The 20214-nt window shown below is 38.8% G+C and overlaps 1 protein-coding gene across 3 annotated transcripts in view; it reads right to left on the bottom strand.

Moving 5' to 3' along the window:
• Window positions 1–4924, bottom strand: part of LOC126335369 (uncharacterized) — a 126624-nt gene extending 121700 nt beyond the window's left edge. For all 3 annotated transcript variants that reach the window (XM_049998575.1, XM_049998574.1, XM_049998576.1), the window contains exon 1: window positions 3973–4924. In XM_049998575.1, the coding sequence (XP_049854532.1) occupies window positions 3973–4852 (880 nt within the window). In that variant the 5' untranslated portion in view covers window positions 4853–4924. The remainder of the gene's footprint in view (window positions 1–3972) is intronic.
• Between the last annotated feature and the right edge of the window lie 15290 nt (window positions 4925–20214).

Below are 20214 nucleotides of genomic sequence, written 5' to 3'. Positions count from 1 at the left end.
CCCCATTCCTGTCAATTATTCCCTTATGCTCTCCCTGAAACTCTGTACAACCTCTGGTTCTTTCAGTTTATCCAGGTCCCATCTCCTTAAATATCCACATTTTTGCAGTTTCTTCAGTTTTAATCTATAATTCATAACCAATAGATTGTGGTCAGAGTCCACATCTGCCCCTGGAAATGTCTTACAATTTAAAACCTAGTTCCTAAATCTCTGTCTTACCATTATATAATCTATCTGAAACCTGGTAGTATCTCCAGGATTCTTCCATGTATACAACCTTCTTTTATGATTCTTGAACCAAGTGTTAGCTATGATTAATAAGAATAAATAATATAATAATAATAATAATATTTATTCAACATCGAATAATCAAATACAATCCCTAGAAATAATACAGTTTCAGGACATCATATAGATTATTCTTCTGAATACGTCAGTTTATAAATTTAAAAACTAATGGTTTGTTTGTATTAATAAATTTTACATTTGATGCATTTTACATTTGGTAGTATACAATCACAATATTACAAATATTGTTGTTATCAACATCGTATTAGTTGTAAGTTACTTTAAACTATGAGCTTGACATACTTATGAAGCACTTTTCATATAGATATAGTACTCGTCTAAGGAATAAAAAGGGGTTTTCAATTATAATTTTTTTTAGCTGATCTTTTAATTTGTTACTAGGAAGGGTTGTGAAACTTTTTGGTAGGGCATTAGCTAGCTTCAGCCCAGCATAAAGTGCATTTTTTTCATATAAAGCTGTTCTGTGGCTATTTACATGGTATCTGAACTTTTGCCTTGTATCGTACTGGTGCAGGTCACAGTTGAAATTTGGATTTATTGTTTTAACGAGCAATATAACTTTCAATATGTATAAACCTATAATGGTAAGCACTCCTAATTTTGGGAACAGATTTCGACATGATTCTCTGGGTTTGGCACCACAAATAATTCTGATAACTTTTTTCTGTAGTATTAATAATGTGCTTAGGTTGGCTTGAGTTGTTGCACCCCATATTTCTACAGCATAGTTTAAATTTGATGAGAATAGTGCATGATAAGCAGTTTTTACTACACCTATATCCTTACAATATTTTCTCATCATATTTATAGCAAATACATTCTTCGACAGCTTACAGGCTAAGGAATCGATATGCATGTCCCATTTGAGGCTGTCCTGGATTGTAATTCCCAAGAACTTTGTCCATTTTTCTTTTTTCACAATGTCATTTCCTATGGATAATTTCATACCAAATTCTATTTGTTTCCTTGTGTTAAATTCCATCATTGCAGTCTTTGAAGCACTTACATTTAGATGGCTTTCATTAAAATACTTCGCTATTTCATTAGTTACACTGTTGCACAGCACCTCCAGACTGTCATAGTCTTCGTGTCTATACACAATTGGTGTATCATCTGCATACAATATTTTTTTACAGTTAGGGGAACAATACTGTATGTCATTAACATAAATTAAGAAAAGAAGGGGTCCCAAGACAGAACCTTGAGGTACTCCATATTTGATATCAGTAATTTTAGATGTGAAAGACCCACTTTTTGTTTTAAGCAAGACAAATTGTTTTCTATTGCACATATAGGATTTTATTAGATCATAGCCAGTTCCTCTAATACCCAGGTTACATAGCTTGTCAAGTAATATGGTGATGTTGACACAATCAAAAGCTTTTTCTAGATCAAGGAACACTCCAGTTACATACTCCTTATTCTCTATGGCAGTTATTATTTTGTCTATTAATTGTGCTGCGGCTACTGAAGTTGACTTGTTTTTCATAAAGCCATTCTGATTTTCAAATATTAAATTGTGTTGACTCAGGAATGTCATTAATCTAGTATAAATAACTTTCTCAACTACCTTAGAAAATGCAGGTAGGATTGAGATGGGACGGTAGTTCTCAATTTTTGATTTATCACCTTTCTTGTAAATCGGGGTTACTTGTGCTATCTTTAGACTATCTGGGAAACAACCTGATGCAATTACATCATTTACTGCTGTGGCCATGGCATCAGATATGTTGTCTATGCATCTTTTCAGTGTACTGATAGACAATCCATCATAGCCTGCTGATTTTGTATTTTTTAATGACCTTACTATGGTTTGGATTTCCTTGCTATTGGTTGGGGCCAAGTATATGCTTTGTTTGATTGGAATGCCCTTATATCTATACTGAAGATTCTTAAAATGGTCATTGACAGATTTTCCAACAGAAGAAAAGTACTCATTAAAAACATTTGCAATCTGACATTGAAGTTTCATGATATGCCCTTTATGGTTTATAGTAAAATCACTAGTAGATCTGTCCTTACAATCCCTAAAGCTATTTATTACTTTCCAAACAGCTAGTCCAGTGTTAGTAGAGTTCCTTAACATTGTGGCTACATATTTACTTTTAGTTTCTAGCAGCAGATCTTTATAATAATCATGATAGTTCTTAAATTCTACCTTTAGTCTATTATTATTGTTATTATTTACCATTACATATTGGAAAAGTCTAAGTTTCTCTCTTGCTGTTTTTACTTCATGATTTATCCAGTTATTTTTTTTGTCTCTTTTTGCAGTCATTTACTGTAAAGGTCATTTCTGGGCATGAAATACTGAAGCAATAATAAAAATCAGATGCAAATTCACTGAAAGTAATGCTGTTTTTTTCACCCCATTGTAAGCTTTTCAGCAAACTGTTAAGATCTTTAACATTGTCATCATTGGTGATTCTTTTTATTACATATTGTTTCTCTTTTCTATTAACATGAGGATTTTCAGCTTCTATCAATACCTGTATTGCGTGGTGGTCAGAAATGGCAAGCTTCAGAACTGATGAACTGCATGTAAAGTGGGACATGTTAGTTATAATGTTGTCAATGCATGATTTGATACTATTGACCTCTCTAGTGGGCTCATTTATCAGAAATGTTAAGTTAAACTGTGCTAGTATTAGCATTAGTTTTTTAGAGATAGAGTCATTGGACAACAGGTCAATGTTTATATCTCCAGTTAGTATTATGTTAACCCAGCCATTTTTACTGCAGTGTTTACAGTCAATGTCAACAAGCAGGTCGTTAAGAACATCAAGGAAAATATCTAGGCTACCAGATGGAGGTCTATATAGGCCTATAATAATTAAGTTCTCTTTCCCCCACTTATAATTAATTGCTGCTAGTTCTATTATTCCCTCAATGCTGAAAGCACTTACATCTATTACACTATAATTACTACTGCTGGTAGCAAAGATAGCTACCCCACCACCACGTTTCTCTTTTCTACTGAAGGCAGAGCAAAAGATCATGGAGAGTGGCTTACATACACTGATTAGCTCATCTGTGTACCAGTGTCCACTTATAACTAAAACATCTGGGTTATCAATTGCTGCAATGGTATCCAACTCATTGTGCTTATTGCTAAGACTTTGAAAGTTCTGCTGAATTAATTTGAATGTGAGTTTGGATTGTTGAACACTTGATGGGGGTGTCACCCTACCAGGCTGATTGTTTTTAAGACTACAAGGGTTCCGCTGTATGATATTAGGGCTGAGTTTCTCCTGCTGGATCATACAGGGAGATTTAGAGCTAGCAGGCTGTCCAGCAGGGCTTACAAGTTTCCCTGGCTTGTCAGCAGTAGCTGTTTGTGTGGTAGGTCCTGTTTGGGTGGGTTGTGCCATTCCATAGCAATGCACTTATTTACACTGCTTTGTGTATTGTTTCGTCTGATTTCATTAATAATTAATTTACTCACAAACTTTTTACCTCTCTTATTCATGTGCATACCATGAGTTGTGTGCAGGTTTCTTTCTAGTTTACTGATGTTTACCAAAGACACATTGCGAAATTTATTACATATTGTATTAAGCCTAACATTTGTCTTTTGCACTTCCAAGTTCACAATAGATTGGTCCATTAGATCATGTCTATGTGGAACGTTAACAACAATTACTTTCGTGTCAGTCAACTTACCGAGTGTTATTTTCATGTGCCTGATAGCGTCATTTGCTTGGTTTTTAGCCACATCATTTGTACCACCGATGATAACGACATAATCATTTGCTGAGAAAGATTCACTATCTTGCACACACGGCTTCACCACAGCAGAAAGAGGTGCACCAGGTTGAATGTGAGCCACAGTTGTAAAATCGTCTTGGATATTCACGATGTTTTGAGCTATTTCGCGACCATGACTGTCCCCATATATAAGAATTCGGCCCTTCTTGTACTTCTGGTTCTTCTCGCTTCTACTGCCGTTTTGGAATAGTTTCTTGCATACATTTTCATGGATTACACTGTCATTTCTTTCACGGACTTCACTGTCGTTACATTGAACTATTTGTTTATGTTCACTCACTAGGTTAGCATTAATACATGAGTTTGGGACTTGGCGTTTTTTGAAATTATCACTGGCAATTTTTTTACAGTTTGAACGGTTGTTTTTAGTTTGCACGGATTTTAATGCTGCAACTTCCGCCATCGGTATTTCGTCAAGAATCTGATACCTGTTTTGAGTTACAATAGTCGGAAAGCATTCCTTTGTTTTTGATTTAGGCCTACTACCGTTCAACAGGCACTGCCGATCAATTTCGTTCACCTTTTTATTTAGTGATGTAACCTCAGCTTTTAAACACTGAATTTCACGTATTAAATCTTCAACAAATGCTGAGAATTCGCACTTACAGTCACAACTTTTTGCATTTGTAATTTTACCTGAGTTTTTAAGGCAGCACTGAATGCAGTTCCAGCTTGTCGTAAATTCGTTGTTTTCTTTCACTGATGAGTCAATTTTAGCACATCGAAAATGAAACGAATTGTTGCATTCCCTGCATGTGATTCCAGTTTTCAACATTTTTGCGCACTTTCTACACTTTTTATCGTCTAAAGAAGTGTTTTTACACGAGCTAAAAACCGTTTCACTACTACTTGCCGCCATCTTGCATAATTAGCAAAATTCTACCAGACGGCTTCCTCTTTCATTTCTCTCCCCCAATCCATATTCACCCACTATGTTTCCTTCTCTCCCTTTTCCTACTCTCGAATTCCAGGCACCTATGACTATTAAAGTTTCGTCTCCCTTCACTACCTGAATAATTTCTTTTATCTCATCATACATTTCATCAATTTCATCATCATCTGCAGAGCTAGTTGGCATATAAACTTGTACTAGTGTAGTAGGCATGGGCTTTGTGTCTATCTTGTCCACGATAATGCGTTCACTATGCTGTTGGTAGTAGTTTACCCGCATTCCTATTTTTTATTCATTATTAAACCTACTCCTGCATTACCCCTATTTGATTTTGTATTTATAACCCTGTACTCACCTTACCAAAAAGCTTGCTCCTCCTGCCACCAAACTTCACTAATTCCCACTACATCTAACTTTAACCTATCCATTTTCCCTTTTTAAATTTTCTAACCTACCTGCCCGATTAAGGGATCTGACATTCCACGTTTCGATCCATAGAACGCCAGTTTTCTTTCTCCTAATAACGACGTCCTCTTGAGTAGTCCATGCTGGAAGACCCGAATGGGGGACTATTTTACTTCCGGAATATTTTACCCAAGAGGACGCCATCATCATTTAACCATACAGTAAAGCTGCATGCCCTCTGGAAAAATTACGGCTGTAGTTTCCCCTTGCTTTCAGCTGTTCGCAGTACCACCACAGCAAGGCTGTTTTGGTTAGTGTTACAAGGCCAGATCAGTCAATCATCCAGACTGTTGCCCCTGCAACTACTGAAAAGGCTGCTGCCCCTTGTCAGGAACCACACGTTTGTCTGGCCTCTCAACAGATACCCCTCCATTATGGTTGCACCTACAGTACAGCCATCTGTATCGCTGAGGCACGCAGGCCTCCCCACCAATGGCCAGGTCCATGGAATAAATTTTCACCTCATTACAGATCACAAGTTGTTGATCTCCCTCTTTGGTCCTGCAGCAAAGCTACCGAAGAGGCCTGCCCTCCAACTCCAGCATTGAGCACTCTTTCTCTGCAGGTACAATTATGAAATACCATTCAACATGCCAGTGTGGACATCCTGACTTATTTCCCAATGACCCCTGACCCAGAATTTGATGAAGATGAGATCTTGTGCTTCCAGTTGGACAAACAGGCTCAACAGGCAGTGGATGCTTTTCTCATCACAGGGGCTCATGTGGGTTTGGCCATGGCCAAGGACTCCATCTTATAGGCGGTATAGTGACACGTACAACATGGCTGGCTGGATCGCATTCCCATTTGGGGCTCCAACCCATTGCAGCATTACTTCCACCTTCATCACTGATTAATACTGCTGGATGGAGTTATTCTGCTAACCAAGAAACAGTGGTCTCCCTGGATAGGCCCACTGGAACCTCTGTGCCCATCAATCTTACAGCTGTTGTACCAAGGATGCTGGAGCATCTTGCAAACTAAACTGCTAGCTCAGTGCCATGTGTACTGGCTGGACATAGATTGAAAGGTCAGTCACCTTGTCCACAAGAACAAGGGGCTTCCCACTAAACATTCTCACCCTGTCCAATGCCCTCATGCTCAGTGTGTGGGTTCATGTCAACTTCGTGGGTCTACCTGGATACTACCTGGTTGACTGTCCTCAGCCGGGACTCCAACTTTCCATACATGGTCAACTGTTGGTCCATGCGTGCAGGGGCTACAGTCACAGCACTCAGCAGAATTTTTGGTACTGAAAGTCTTCCTCTCGTGCCGGAGTTGGACAGTGAACACAATTTCACTCCCAGATTTTCATCTAGTTCTGACACATTCTGCATTCAACACCTGCCTTTCTCTGCCTTCCCAACGCCAATCAAATGGCAAGGCCAAAAGACTTGTGCAGCTTCTAAAACACAGGTGAAGAAATAATGTCCGACGCTCCTACAGATGAAGAAATAATGGCTGACAGATGAGTTGCCAACATTTTTTCTAAGTCCGTACAGATTGATGCTGATAGGGAGGAAGAATATGGTGTAACTTTTCCATGGCTGTTAGCTCCACAACCTCCTCCATTTCTTGTTGCTAATGCCTTGGGGCTGTCCACAGTGGATCTCCACACAGCTACCTTTGTGTGGGCATGAGTCTTTGGATGCCAAGAGAAGTGGCTTCTGGCAGTCATCAGCAGCCATTCGGTGGCAGTGGGGACACTGTGTGTTCATTTCAGCCACAGGGGGCCAGACGATGATATGCCATCAAAATCAGCTCACCTGTATTGAGGGATACATTCGCTGCTGGCTGCAGGCCCTTCAATGGGTACACATCACAGTGACGCCACCCTTTGTTTCTCTTCCACCTGACCCTTAGATATCTTCCCTTCTGCTTTTGAGCTGTTGCTGCCCTCTAGTTCTCAGCCATGTTTACCAATGCCACCCACTGCCTCATCTCCCTCTTTTCATGTCTGCACTGACTGGGAGCTGGGAAAACCAGAGGGGGCGTCCATGCTTCTGAAGAAATTGGCCTGGTTCAGAGCACTGCCTATGCACCCGGCTAGGTAGGGCTCAACTTACGAGACAAAGTTAGCCACTTCCACATGGAAGAAGGAATGTGGTAATTCAATTGGCTAGCAACTATACATCAGGCACCAGCCAATGTCTCTCACATCACGCAACTGGCACATATAATGCCACAGTCACTCTGCATCTACTATTGTGAAACATGGCTGCCAGGGGGAGAAACTGTGGCTGAGCAACTGTTCATGATGATGGCTACGCAGGCATCTCTCAGTACCACCTGCGACACACCATCTATGTATGCAATCATTGCATGTTGACTGCCCTCAGTCTGCTCTCACTCAGCGTGATATTTACTACTCTAACTAGAACTGTACTGTACCTGTCTTGTCACATGCCTAGGCCATACTCTGTATCTGTTGTGAAGTATTGTCCTTCAGGAACATTAAATATACTCATTCTGGATGTACCTTCTCATGCTTTTTCTTTCTTTATGGTGATTGTTACAACATATATGTCTGAGATACAAGGTGAAAGTGATACAATGCAATTTATATAATTATAAAATATTGAATTTTTGAATTTAATAAATAGAAAAACATTAAAAATTAGAAAATTGTCTGAAATTGTATAGATCAATAAGAGAAATTGAAAATAATAAAGGAAACTAGAACTTATATGGAATTTTAAGATTTCTAAGTGCTCACACTGTAATTCCACCAAATTAACTTTAAGTCCAAATTAAACCTTTTGTGAGAGGATAGGGTAGCCAGAGTCCGTTATGCTACTTATAGGAGGTCAATGATTTTTCAGATTATTTCTTGTAACCACAGAAGGTAAGCACAGTCTGTTCTGATTATTTGAGTTCATACTCAAAAGCAGGCACTTGTAAATACTGTTATGCTACTTATAGGAGGTCAATGCTTTTTAAGATTATTTCTTGTAACCACAGAAGGTAAGCACAGTCTGTTCTGATTATTTGAGTTCATACTCAAAAGCAGGCACTTGTAAAATCTTGCTACTATAACTATAGAATTGCAGCAGAGTCAATTTTCAACCCACACAAACTGTAAATCCAGATTAACAGAATCAAGAGGTTGCCATAAATGTTTGTTGCATTTAAGCAGTACCATATCCATGTAGAAAGTATGTTACTGTCATCCCAATGTATTTTTCATTAATTTTCTAACATTTAGTCAAATGTCATTGCCAGAAGCAAAAACAATAAATAATACGTAAGATGATTGTTACCAAAAGCAACATTACCGTATTGTTTATTTATGTATAAACAAATGCAGAGAGAGGTAGCAGCTCGAGTTATGACTCACAGCTGAAGATTTTTTAATTTTAAAAACATTTCATAGTACATAGGTCATGTAAATAAGTCTACACTGGAATCATTCACCTATGTGAGGGTGTATTTGATAATACTGTACGGGTAGCTATCTTCTTGATGGAATTAGGGAACATTTAATGGTAATTTTGAGCTGTAAAATTTTTATCTTTCCCAGCTCAGACATTGCATATGTTTGTGGAACTGATCCCATCCAGAAATGGTATATGTTGCAGGCCAAATGCAGTTCTTGAATTGGAAACTGATGACAAGGTACGGTTTCCAAGTCTTACCTGCAGCAGGCTATCAACAGAAAATGTGAGAAGAATGTCTCATGTGTCTCCAGAGACTGCAGACAGAGTATGGATTCTGAACCTGTCTCTTTCTGCCTTCAGCCTCCAAATGACAACATGCAATCTTCCTTTCTTCCTGTAACTTTGCTCCATTTAGCTCCTCCAAGCAGCTGATGATGTATTCACATTCCCTATGTGCACCTCTTGTATGCTGTACACAAAATATAGAAAACTGTATACCTATCTAAGTTTCCTGTTTTAATTTCAAATAACTCCCCTTGGATGCCCACTCCATAGTGCTTCCCTTGGTCCTTATACAATACATATCCAAATTTCAATGCCCCAGTGCCTAAGACTCTGTAGCCTGTCAAACATTTTGTGGTGCATGGTGAGCAAATTACGAGCTGTGGTCTATCCTGAGAAACATTCCACAACAGTGTTGTATAACTGGTGGGCAGAGTGCAGTGTTCCATCTGCAGGTTTGAAGCAATATTGTGAAGAACATCCATGATCATGAAGTCTTTCGCTTGCCCAGCTGCCATGAGTTCATAATTGCACTGCAGGGAGACCATACAGATTCAGGACAGATAATCAGTAACAATGTTATCTGCACCATGAATGTGATGCAAACCAGTACTATACTGCATGATGAAATATAAGAGTCTACACAGCTGAGGCCTGGCATTGTGAGAGGGATTTGTAATGGCATCAACCAGTGGCTTGTGGTTAGTGTATGTAGTCACCTAATGAGATATAGTGGGCATAGTCTTAGAGAATAGTCCTTGAACACAAGCCCCAGTAGTGTGGTGCATTAGTGCAGTGTGCACTACGGTGGGCAAAAGTTTATGGTGGTGAAGGAAGTCCATGCTGATAATAGGCTCATGCACACCCAAGACATAAAATCTTGAGGTACATTGTAAATCTGGTGTAAGCTAAATGGTGGTGCCATGGATGAAGATTTTCAAGTCATCTGCCAAGTGTAGACTAATAATTGGCAACAGCTCAAAAGCAGGTTTGCTGTCATAGTGCAGGGAACAACCAGAGCTCCTATCAACAAGGAAGAATTGGTTTGCAGTTAGGTCTTGAATGATGAGGCATCTGTCCACTGGCACTGTATCAGTGATGTAAGCTCATGCAATAAGTGAAGGTGTTGTTGTGAGTCGGTTGAAGTGCCTATTTCAGCTCACTGACGGTGTTTGAGAACTCATATGTATTCAGAAATTTTTGAGCTGACTGCCTGTAGGTAGTATGAAACGAGCAGAATAACAGTCATGAAGAGGCTGCATCACCAGGTGTTTTCTCTTCCCATAGTGGGGGTGGGACACACTTGCTGCCGTGTGGTGGTGCCAGAAGATGAGGTGAGCCATCATGTTCAGGTTGCATCAAGTTGGCTGAGCTGGCAGTGGTTGACATTGAAGAAAATAATGCCCTTGTGCTGCCTGCGGTGTCATTATTCTAGTTGTTTATGAATCAATGATGATGGAGAACATACAGTTGGCTAGTATGAGTCATTTGCAGAGAGGTTCAGATTCATGTGTAATCATTGCTAGTTGTAGTTCCATCAGTAGTTTAGGCATCCATAGTGTCCATAGCACGATGTCTGACGTGAGGGTACAGTCAATAGTTGCATGGAGATGTCACCAGAGATGTCATGGAGTGTTGACATGCAGCTTTTGATCACATGTAGCCTCCTGTACTTGTTGCTCTGAGGTACATGAGAGGCACTGCTGGAGTCTGAATTCACTGCATCATACTCATTTGTTTGAGATGGTAACAGTATGCCATCACTGATGACTTCTGCTTCATCTGCTTGTTGGTAGAGTAAACATTGTCTCTTGCAGCTGGCAAGGTAGCTACTGATTGTGCATGAAGCCCTGTTGGTTGTGGTGAAACAGTAAATGACTGCGTGTTTGCATTTCGTTGCAAGGAAGATGCAGGAGGCATGCAATTTGTGTCATATGTATGTTGCACTAGGTTTTGAATGGAAACATTGCCCACAAAGGCACTATCCCCTCCAAATCTAAAAGCAGGTCCATAGTGTGAGTCAACATAGTTGGCAATTGTTTGTGCCACATGAATGGTTGTTGCAGGACAGTATGTTCATATTGCATACGAAATGCGGAAAGTACAAATAATGTGAAAATAATCCTACAACCACTCTGGGATCATAGTACACCCTTAACAATATTAAAAGTGGGGCTGCACTCAGGGTGTGAGAATGGATTCCTCAGTTGTAGGCAACATTGACGTGCTGAGGTTCGATGATGTCGGTAGGGGTGAGTCTTCAAACGTCAGCACACTCAGTTTTCAATATTTTTTGTGCACACTGAGGTTCACATTGTGCACTGTAGTACTTTCGTCACTGCAGTCCAGAAATGGTGTGCTGGTGTTGTGTGGCAGACACATAGTCACGGTGAAAAACGGCAATAACTCCTAAAACTGTGCATTTCACAACTAAGGTGGGGTCACCAATGTGTGTAGATCATAGTACAGGATGGTATTTATGACTACCCTACATAACAAATGTTGTTGTTGTGGTCTTCAGTCCTGAGACTGGTTCGATGCAGCTCTCCATGCTAATCTATCCTGTGCAATCTCCTTCATCTCCCAGTACCTACTGCAACCCACATCCTTCTGAATCTACTTAGTGTATTCATCTCTTGGTCTCCCTCTACGTATTTACCCTCCACGCTGCCCAACAATGCTAAATTTGTGATCCCTTGATGCCTCACGACAAGTCCTACCAAACGATCCCTTCTTCTAGTCAAGTTGTGCCACAAACTTCTCTTCCCCCAATCCCATTCAATACCTCCTCATTAGTTACGTGATCTACCCACCTAATCTTCAATATCTTCTGTAACACCAAATTTCAAAAGCTTCTATTCTCTTCTTATCCAAACTATTTATTGTCCACGTTTCACTTCCATACATGGCTACACTCCATACAAATACTTTCGGAAACGACTTCCTGACACTGAAATCTATACTCGATGTTAACAAATTTCTCTTCTTCAGAAACGCTTTCCTTGCAATTGCCAGTCTACATTTGATATCCTCTCTACTTCACCATCATCAGTTATTTTGCTCCCCAAATAGCAACTCTTCTTTACTACTTCAAGTGTCTCATTTCCTAATCTAATTCCCTCAGAATCACCAGACTTAATTCGACTACATTCCATTATCCTCGTTTTGCTTTTGTTGATGTTCATCTTATATCCTCCTTTCAAGATACTGTCCATCCCTTTCAACTGCTCTTCCAAGTCCTTTGCTGTCTGTGACAGAATTACAATGTCATAGGTGAACCTCAACGTTTTTATTTCTTCTCCATGGATTTTAATACCTACTCCAAATTTTTCTTTTGTTTCCTTTACTGCTTGCTCAATATACAGATTGAATAACATCGGGGACAGGCTACAACCCTGTCTCACTCCCTTCCCAACCACTGCTTCCCTTTCATGGCCCTCGACTCTTATAATTGCCATCTGGTTTCTGTACAAATTGAAAATAGCCTTTCGCTCCCTGTATTTTACCCCTGCTACCTTTAGAATTTGAAAGAGATTATTCCAGACAACATTGTCAAAAGCTTTCTCTAAGTCTACAAATGCTAGTAATGTAGGTTTGCCTTTCCTTAATCTTTCTTCTAAGGTAAGTCGTAAGGTCAGTATTGCCTCACATGTTCCAACATTTCTTCGGAATCCAAACTGATCTTCACCGAGATCGGCTTCTACTAGTTTTTCCATTTGTCTGTAAAGAATTCGCGTTAGTATTTTGCAGCTGTGACTTATTAAACTGATGGTTCGGTAATTTTCACATCTGTCAACACCTGCTTTCTTTGGGATTCGAATTATTATATTCTTCTTGAATTCTGAGGGTATTTCGCCCTGCCTCATACATCTTGCTCACCAGATGGTAGAGTTTTGTCATGACTGGCTCTCCCAAGTCCGTCAGTAGTTCTAATGGAATGTTGTCTACTTCCGGGGCCTTGTTTCAACTCAGGTCTTTCAATGCACTGTCAAACTCTTCACGCAGTATCGTATCTCCCATTTCATCTTCATCTACATCCTCTTCCATTTCCATAATATTGTCCTCAAGTACTCCGCCCTTGTATAGACCCTCTATATGCTCCTTCCACCTTTCAGCTTTCCCCTCTTTCTTAAACCTGGGTTTCCATCTGAGCTCTTGATATTCATACAAGTGGCTCTCTTTTCTCCAAAGGTCACTTTAATTTTCCTGTAGGCATTATCTATCTTACCCCTAGTGAGATAAGCCTCTACATCCTTACATTTGTCCTCTAGCCATCCCTGCTTAGCCATTTTGCACTTCCTGTCAATCTCATTTTTGAGACATTTGTATTCCTTTTTGCCTGCTTCATTTATTGCATTTTTATATTTTCTCCTTTCATCAAGTAAATTCAATATATCTTCTGTTACCCAAGGTATTCTACAAGCCCTCGTCTTTTTACCTACTCGATCCTCTGCTGCCTTCACTACTTCATCCCTCAGAGCTACCCATTCGTCTTCTACTGTATTTCTTTCCCCCATTCCTGTCAATTATTCCCTTATGCTCTCCCTGAAACTCTGTACAACCTCTGGTTCTTTCAGTTTATCCAGGTCCCATCTCCTTAAATATCCACATTTTTGCAGTTTCTTCAGTTTTAATCTATAATTCATAACCAATAGATTGTGGTCAGAGTCCACATCTGCCCCTGGAAATGTCTTACAATTTAAACCCTGGTTCCTAAATCTCTGTCTTACCATTATATAATCTATCTGAAACCTGCTAGTGTCTCCAGGATTCTTCCATGTATACAACCTTCTTGTATGATTCTTGAACCAAGCGTTAGCTATGATTAAGTTATGCTCTGTGCAGAATTCTAACATACGGCTTCCTCTTTCATTTCTTAGCCCCAATCCATACTCACCTACTATGTTTCCTTCTCTCCCTTTTCCTATTTTCGAATTCCAGTCACCCATGACTATTAAATTTTCATCTCCCTTCACTACCTGAATAATTTCTTTTATCTCATCATACATTTCTTTTATTTCTTTGTCATCTGCAGAGCTAGTTGGCATATAAACTTGTACTACTGTACTAGGCATGCGCTTTGTGTCTGTCTTGGCCACAATAATACGTTCACTATGCTGTTTGTAGTAGCTTATCCGCACTCCTATTTTTTTATTCATTATTAAACCTACTCCTACATTACCCATATTTGATTTTGTATTTATAACCTTGTATTCACCTGACCAGAAATCTTGTTCCTCCTGCCACCGAACTTCACTAATTCCTACAATATCTAACTTTAACCTATCCATTTCCCTTTTTAAATTTTCTAACCTACCTGCCTCATTAAGGGATCTGACATTCCACGCTCCGATCCGTAGAATGCCAGTTTTCTTTCTCCTCATAATGACATCCTCTTGAGTAGTCACTGCTTGGAGATCTGAATGGGGGACTATTTTACCTCTGGAATATTTTACCCAAGAGGACGCCATCATCATTTAACCATACAGTAAAGCTGCATGCCCTCAGAAAAAATTACGGCTGTAGTTTCCCTTTGATTTCCGGCTTTCGCAGTACCACAACAGCAAGGCCGTTTTGGTTACTGTTACAAGGCCAGATCAGTCAATCATCCAGACTGTTGCCCCTGAAAAGGCTGCCGCCCCTCTTCAGGAACCACGCGTTTGTCTGGCCTCTCAACAGATACCCTTCCATTGTGCTTGCACCTATCTGTATCGTTGAGGCATGCAAGCCTCCCCACCAACGGCAAGGTCCATGGTTCATGGGGGGAGGAAATAACAAATATGACAGATATATCTACAAAGCTTTATTAACCAATATCACAAACTGACTCGAACTAAGACTGAGATCACACTACTCTCCCTCTGCACAGCCCAGAGATCATTCTCTTCTCATGGCAGAGGGACTCTGGGGACTGCATCAAGATCAATACACCCACACATTAATGAAAATGCATCTATAAGTAATTAATTAATGATAATGTATTGTCTGAAAGATAATACAAAAAGATGTGATTATATATAGCCAATTACTGTATTATTCTTCCCTACATAATTATTAGTTATTGCACAAAGTAAAGTTAATACCCTCATAAAAAACACATGAAAAAAACGTAAGTGCACACATTTGAATCCAAGTTGTCGTGGTTGATAAGCAATTGCTCCAATCATCTGTCAGCTCTCCAATTAAAAGTTGTAGAGTGCATAATCATGATGACTGTTGGCCTGGATTTTGTCAAAAACTAAGGCCTGAATGGGCACATTTAGTGAGACTAAGTTGCTTATCTGTCTTGCAGAAATACAGTACATGAAGGTGAACATCATTCTGGAGTAATTTGTCATGTTAAACGTTATCCCCACATGCTGTGGCAGTATTCTGCTACACTGAGTGACAGCCTTAATGTATTGAGTTGTGCCTGTCATTGCACCATTCATAGTCAATGACAGTACTCATTTCAAGGTCAGATACTTGAAAAACCTTGCTTTTAGTCCAGCCATTTTATCCATGAGCCATGTTTCACTGCCCACTGGCTATTCATAATCACTTCATGCTCTTTTGGAGGAAGGGTGTTTGACAGCAATGGAGGCTGTGTGACAAAGCAAACTGGGATATTTTTATTTCCCCTCTTGTTTTGCCATCTGCCTCCTTAAATTAATGTTTTTTTGCCAGTTTTAACTGATTACTGTTAACATACATGAGCATAATTTGCATTTTCATAAAAGAGAAAAAAAATTGGCCCTCAGTCTTAAAGAATATAACACCAGATCTAATTTTGTGCTTAGTTTTATGTATGTAATTGATTTTCTAATTTATTTTCACTATTCCTAGTTAATACTTTCATTGTAGGGCAAAATCAGTAATTTTTTCATAACTTAAATTCTATTGTTGACTTGTAAACAAATATAAATTTTGTACTAATTATGAACATTTGGAGGAACAACTAATAGTATTCTTAAAGTATTTATTTGGCTCTATTCGAAAACATGTTAGCAAAGTAATTAACAGTTTTGTAAAAAATTATTGTTTGTGTAATGATATTTGTTAATATCCTGATTTAAACAAATAATTTGACCTAACTCTTGTAGTAGAAGAAACTGTTAAAAAGATCCAATTTTTGATGTATTCTGTTAGTTTAATGAGTTAGTTTTAATTTCCATAAATTTAACTTTAAACAATGTTTAGTTTTGGCACCTATTATTGTGAGGATATATAAGGCAGTCAACGGTCGAGTTTCAGACGAGAAAGCCATGTTGGTTATAACAACAACGCATCAACTTAACTGTGAAATAATTGCTACATTATTAGGCCATGTCTTAAAACAATGACATTGTCTGCTCCTTATGTACTTTTCTATTCTTTAAGAACGGTGAAACTTTGTGGTTAGGTTTTTACGGCTCATAGATGATCAATAGTAAACTGTAGTAGCAGTATGTGGAAGTTTGCCTGCTCATGGAAAGTTAAAACAATAGTGCACTGGCAATATATAACTGTGTACTATTGGAGGAGGCTGTGAACAGCGAAAGTAAACTACTGTAAAATGCAACTGTGCATCTGTTGGCTACATTATTTAAAGTAGTCAGTGTCATACTTCCATACTCCATTTTTCAGCCAGTATCACAACGCAGTACATTGACACTAAGGACAACAAATGAATAAATAAAGAAGGCAAACCGTCACATTTGGTGCCTCGACATGAGGAATATTGTATGTAGCCACAATAAACAAGGACTCGCGAACTTTGAACAGTGAAATCAACAGCCAATCAGTGCATGGGTTTCATGACCACAGTATAACAGCAAACAATTATCAAGGTGGTTCTATGGAAGCAGCCACAGAGTACAGGAGCAGCCAGTCACCATACAGGTGGAAACAGCTGACCACTGAGAGAATTACAACTTGCTGCAGCCTTACAGACGATGGACCAAAATGACAACCACAGCAGCAGCAGCAGCAGCAGAAGAAGAAGAGTGAATGAGAATAAGGTAATTTCATAGCAAAATTGTTCTTATTTTAAGTGATACATAATGAGTGGGCTTAACAAACAAGACAGTGTGACTGAGAACAAAGCTGTAGAAGTAATTGTTAAACGAATAGAAAGACCAAAGTGAGACTGGTTCTGTAGATGATAGTGATTATAAATCAAACATGAATGTAACATTGATGAAAATCCTATTGTGGAAAATGATAAAAGCGTCATATACATTGTGTGGTGATGAGAGCAAAATGGACGAAAACAGTACTGAAGTGGGTGATATCGTTAAGGTAGAGGAGGAGGAACCTAGTAGCATAAGTCAGCAAGAGTAAAACTTTATGGCAGATGTAAATTTGGAAGTGATGTTAAGGCAAATTATGAGTGGTTTGAGTTGCTTGAGTGGTACGTGTACGAAAGAAGGCATTAGTAGGGTGGAAAGTAGTATGGATTGGATTTGGATTGGATTCTTTTGGGGGAAGAGACCAAACAGCAAGGTCATCGGTCCTATAGGATTAGTTAAGGACAGGGAAGGAAGTCGGCTGTGCCCTTTCAAAGGAACCATCCTGGCATTTGCCTGGAGCAATTTATGGAAATCACGGAAAACTTAAATCAGGATGGCCGGACGCGGGATTGAACCGTCGTCCTCCTGAATGTGAGTCCAGTGTGCTAACCACTGCGCCACCTCGCTCTGTGAAAGTAGTATGAAAGAAGACATTAGTAGGGTGGAAAATAGTATGAAAGAAGACATTAATAGGGTGGAAAAGAAAACTGATAGCATTAGAACGACATGGTTAGCTTAAGGGATGAATTGAAGAAAGAAATTAGAAAGTGAGATTCAGGAAGTCAGATCTAATCTTTCAGAATTCATAACAAGGTTGAGGTGGTAGCTACAGATTGTGATGAAAAGATTAAAAAAAGTAGTACATAACACTAATGAGAAATTAACATCAATGAGTATTAAAAGTGTAGAAGAGAGAAAGAAAATTTCTGATGACTATAGCAGGAGGGTAGAGGCTTCTGAAAAACAGTGTAAAGATGAAATCAAGGCAGCCAGAAAATTTTGTGCTGAAAACAGCGTTAAACTCAAGAACCAGTTTGATCAGATTGAAAATTATTTAGGAATGGAGGTAGAAACCAAGTGTGCAGTAGCGGTAGAGAAAAAACTGCAAAAAGTAAATAAAAATGTAGATTCAAAATTTGCTGAAATGGAGAAAAAGATGGAAGAGGTAAAAAAATCTAAAGCACAGAGTATGTAGTGTCTCAAACAGTCCTTCATTTGTTAGTTGTAAGAAATTTAATAATTTTGAACCATATGGGGAAGTGCATCCGCTGGATTTCATTAGATAATTTAGTGATTTGCCTAAAACATCGAATGACAAAGAGAAAATGTCATTTGCGAGAGGTTTTTTGAAAGGGAAGGCTTATGAATGGGCAGCTCAGGTAGCTGATAGTTGTAGTTTGTGGCAAAGCTTTAAGAAATCAATTTTAGATAAATATCAGTCCAAAGAGGAGCAGCGGAGAATTTTGAGTGAATTTTGGGGAGGAGAAAGATTTGACTCTAGGAAGGGGACTGTGAAACATTTCTATCAGCTCTGGATAAACAAACTAAAATATTTTGACAAAGACCTAGGTACCTACTAATTATGGGTTTAGAAACTAAGTTGCCTCAGGAAGTTAGAGAATTGCTTGTACCTGCCCCAAGGGTAATATTAGTGATTTCTTGAATTATGTTGATAAAGTGGAGAGGGTGAAGCCCTCAGTGGAAGATTGTAGGAGAAATTTTGATGAGAATAATCAATCCGGGAGAGAATTTCAGGTAAATAGGATGAACAGGACTAATTATAGTAGAAATTCAAGGAATGGTCGGGTGGAGGATAGCTGAAATTGGCACAGAAACGGTAGGAGAAATTAAAGTAATAGAAATGGAGGAGATGATTTTAATTCTGGATCAAACCATTTAAACTGGATAATGCTCCGGTTTTAGCTCACACAAGAGCACTAGTATATAAATGTGCTGTAATAACAGGTAATGGTAATGTAAATGATAGTAGTAAGACGAGTGTAATTTCTAATTCTAGTGAGAAGTTGAAGGATGGTGTAGGTAGCAATGTTTATCCCATAAAGAGAGAGGAGAAACTTGCTACAATGTGCATTGAACCAGAAATAAGACCTACAAGCAAGCAGGGGGTCCAGCATTCTGTGGTGGATTCATTATGTGGCGATAATGCTTACCCCCACTGCCTGTCTCATTTTTCATGTTTCTTGAGGCACTCAAACTCATCTCCTATTGTATAAAGTCAATCAGAATTATTCTATCTTCCACTTCCATGTGATTAGGATGTGTGTAGTATAGGATGTGTGTAGGATACTTTAGTATAGGGATATGTCCGAAAAATACTCAGTTCTCTGAGACTGCAGACATCTGTGCAAGTTGCGTTTGTGTGAGTGTGTGTGTGCATGTGTGTATTTGTGTCAACTGCTGACAAAGTGCTTTATGGCTGAAAGCTACAATTGTGTGAGTGTTTTTGTTGTGCCTATCGCGACTCAGCATCTCCGCTATATGGTGAGCAGCAACTTTCCTTCTCTGGTATTGTTACATACCACCCTGGATTTTCCATTGTTTGATATGTTCGAAAAAGTTTCTCCAGTATTGTATGCATATATTATGTTGTGTTAGTTATAAGTAATGGAATAATATGAGGATGGAAGAAAGTAAATTGTTACCATGATTAAAGAATTTATGTCAAACAAAGGGGTAAGGTAAACTGAAAATGAAAGGTGTCAGCATGTGTGGAAGATAGTTAACATCTGAGGAAGTCAGCTCATTGGTGCAGCAGCAGAGGCAATATACCTAAAAATCTTCTTGAACACTAGATCTTAATATTAACTGTGGTATAGTAGAAGTGTTTGTGTTTGGTACAATCAATATATGTCAGATAACTGTCTATCAGTGTCATGGTACAGCGTTTTCTAACATTAAGGAATTGCAACTTTAGACATAGTTGCCTGGAGTAATGTGTGTGGAAAGAGTATGCAAGATTTGTACGTATATCAACCTTTGGGCTAAAATATTAAGCAATTTGATGAAATACTGTGAAATAATAGTTTTTCTAAGTGATAATTTTGTCTCATTGATAAATAGAGTTAAGTTT

Source organism: Schistocerca gregaria, chromosome 2, assembly GCF_023897955.1.
Source record: "Schistocerca gregaria isolate iqSchGreg1 chromosome 2, iqSchGreg1.2, whole genome shotgun sequence".
NCBI classification, from domain to species: Eukaryota; Metazoa; Arthropoda; class Insecta; order Orthoptera; family Acrididae; genus Schistocerca; species Schistocerca gregaria.
This window is presented reverse-complemented; position numbering and strand designations above follow the sequence as displayed.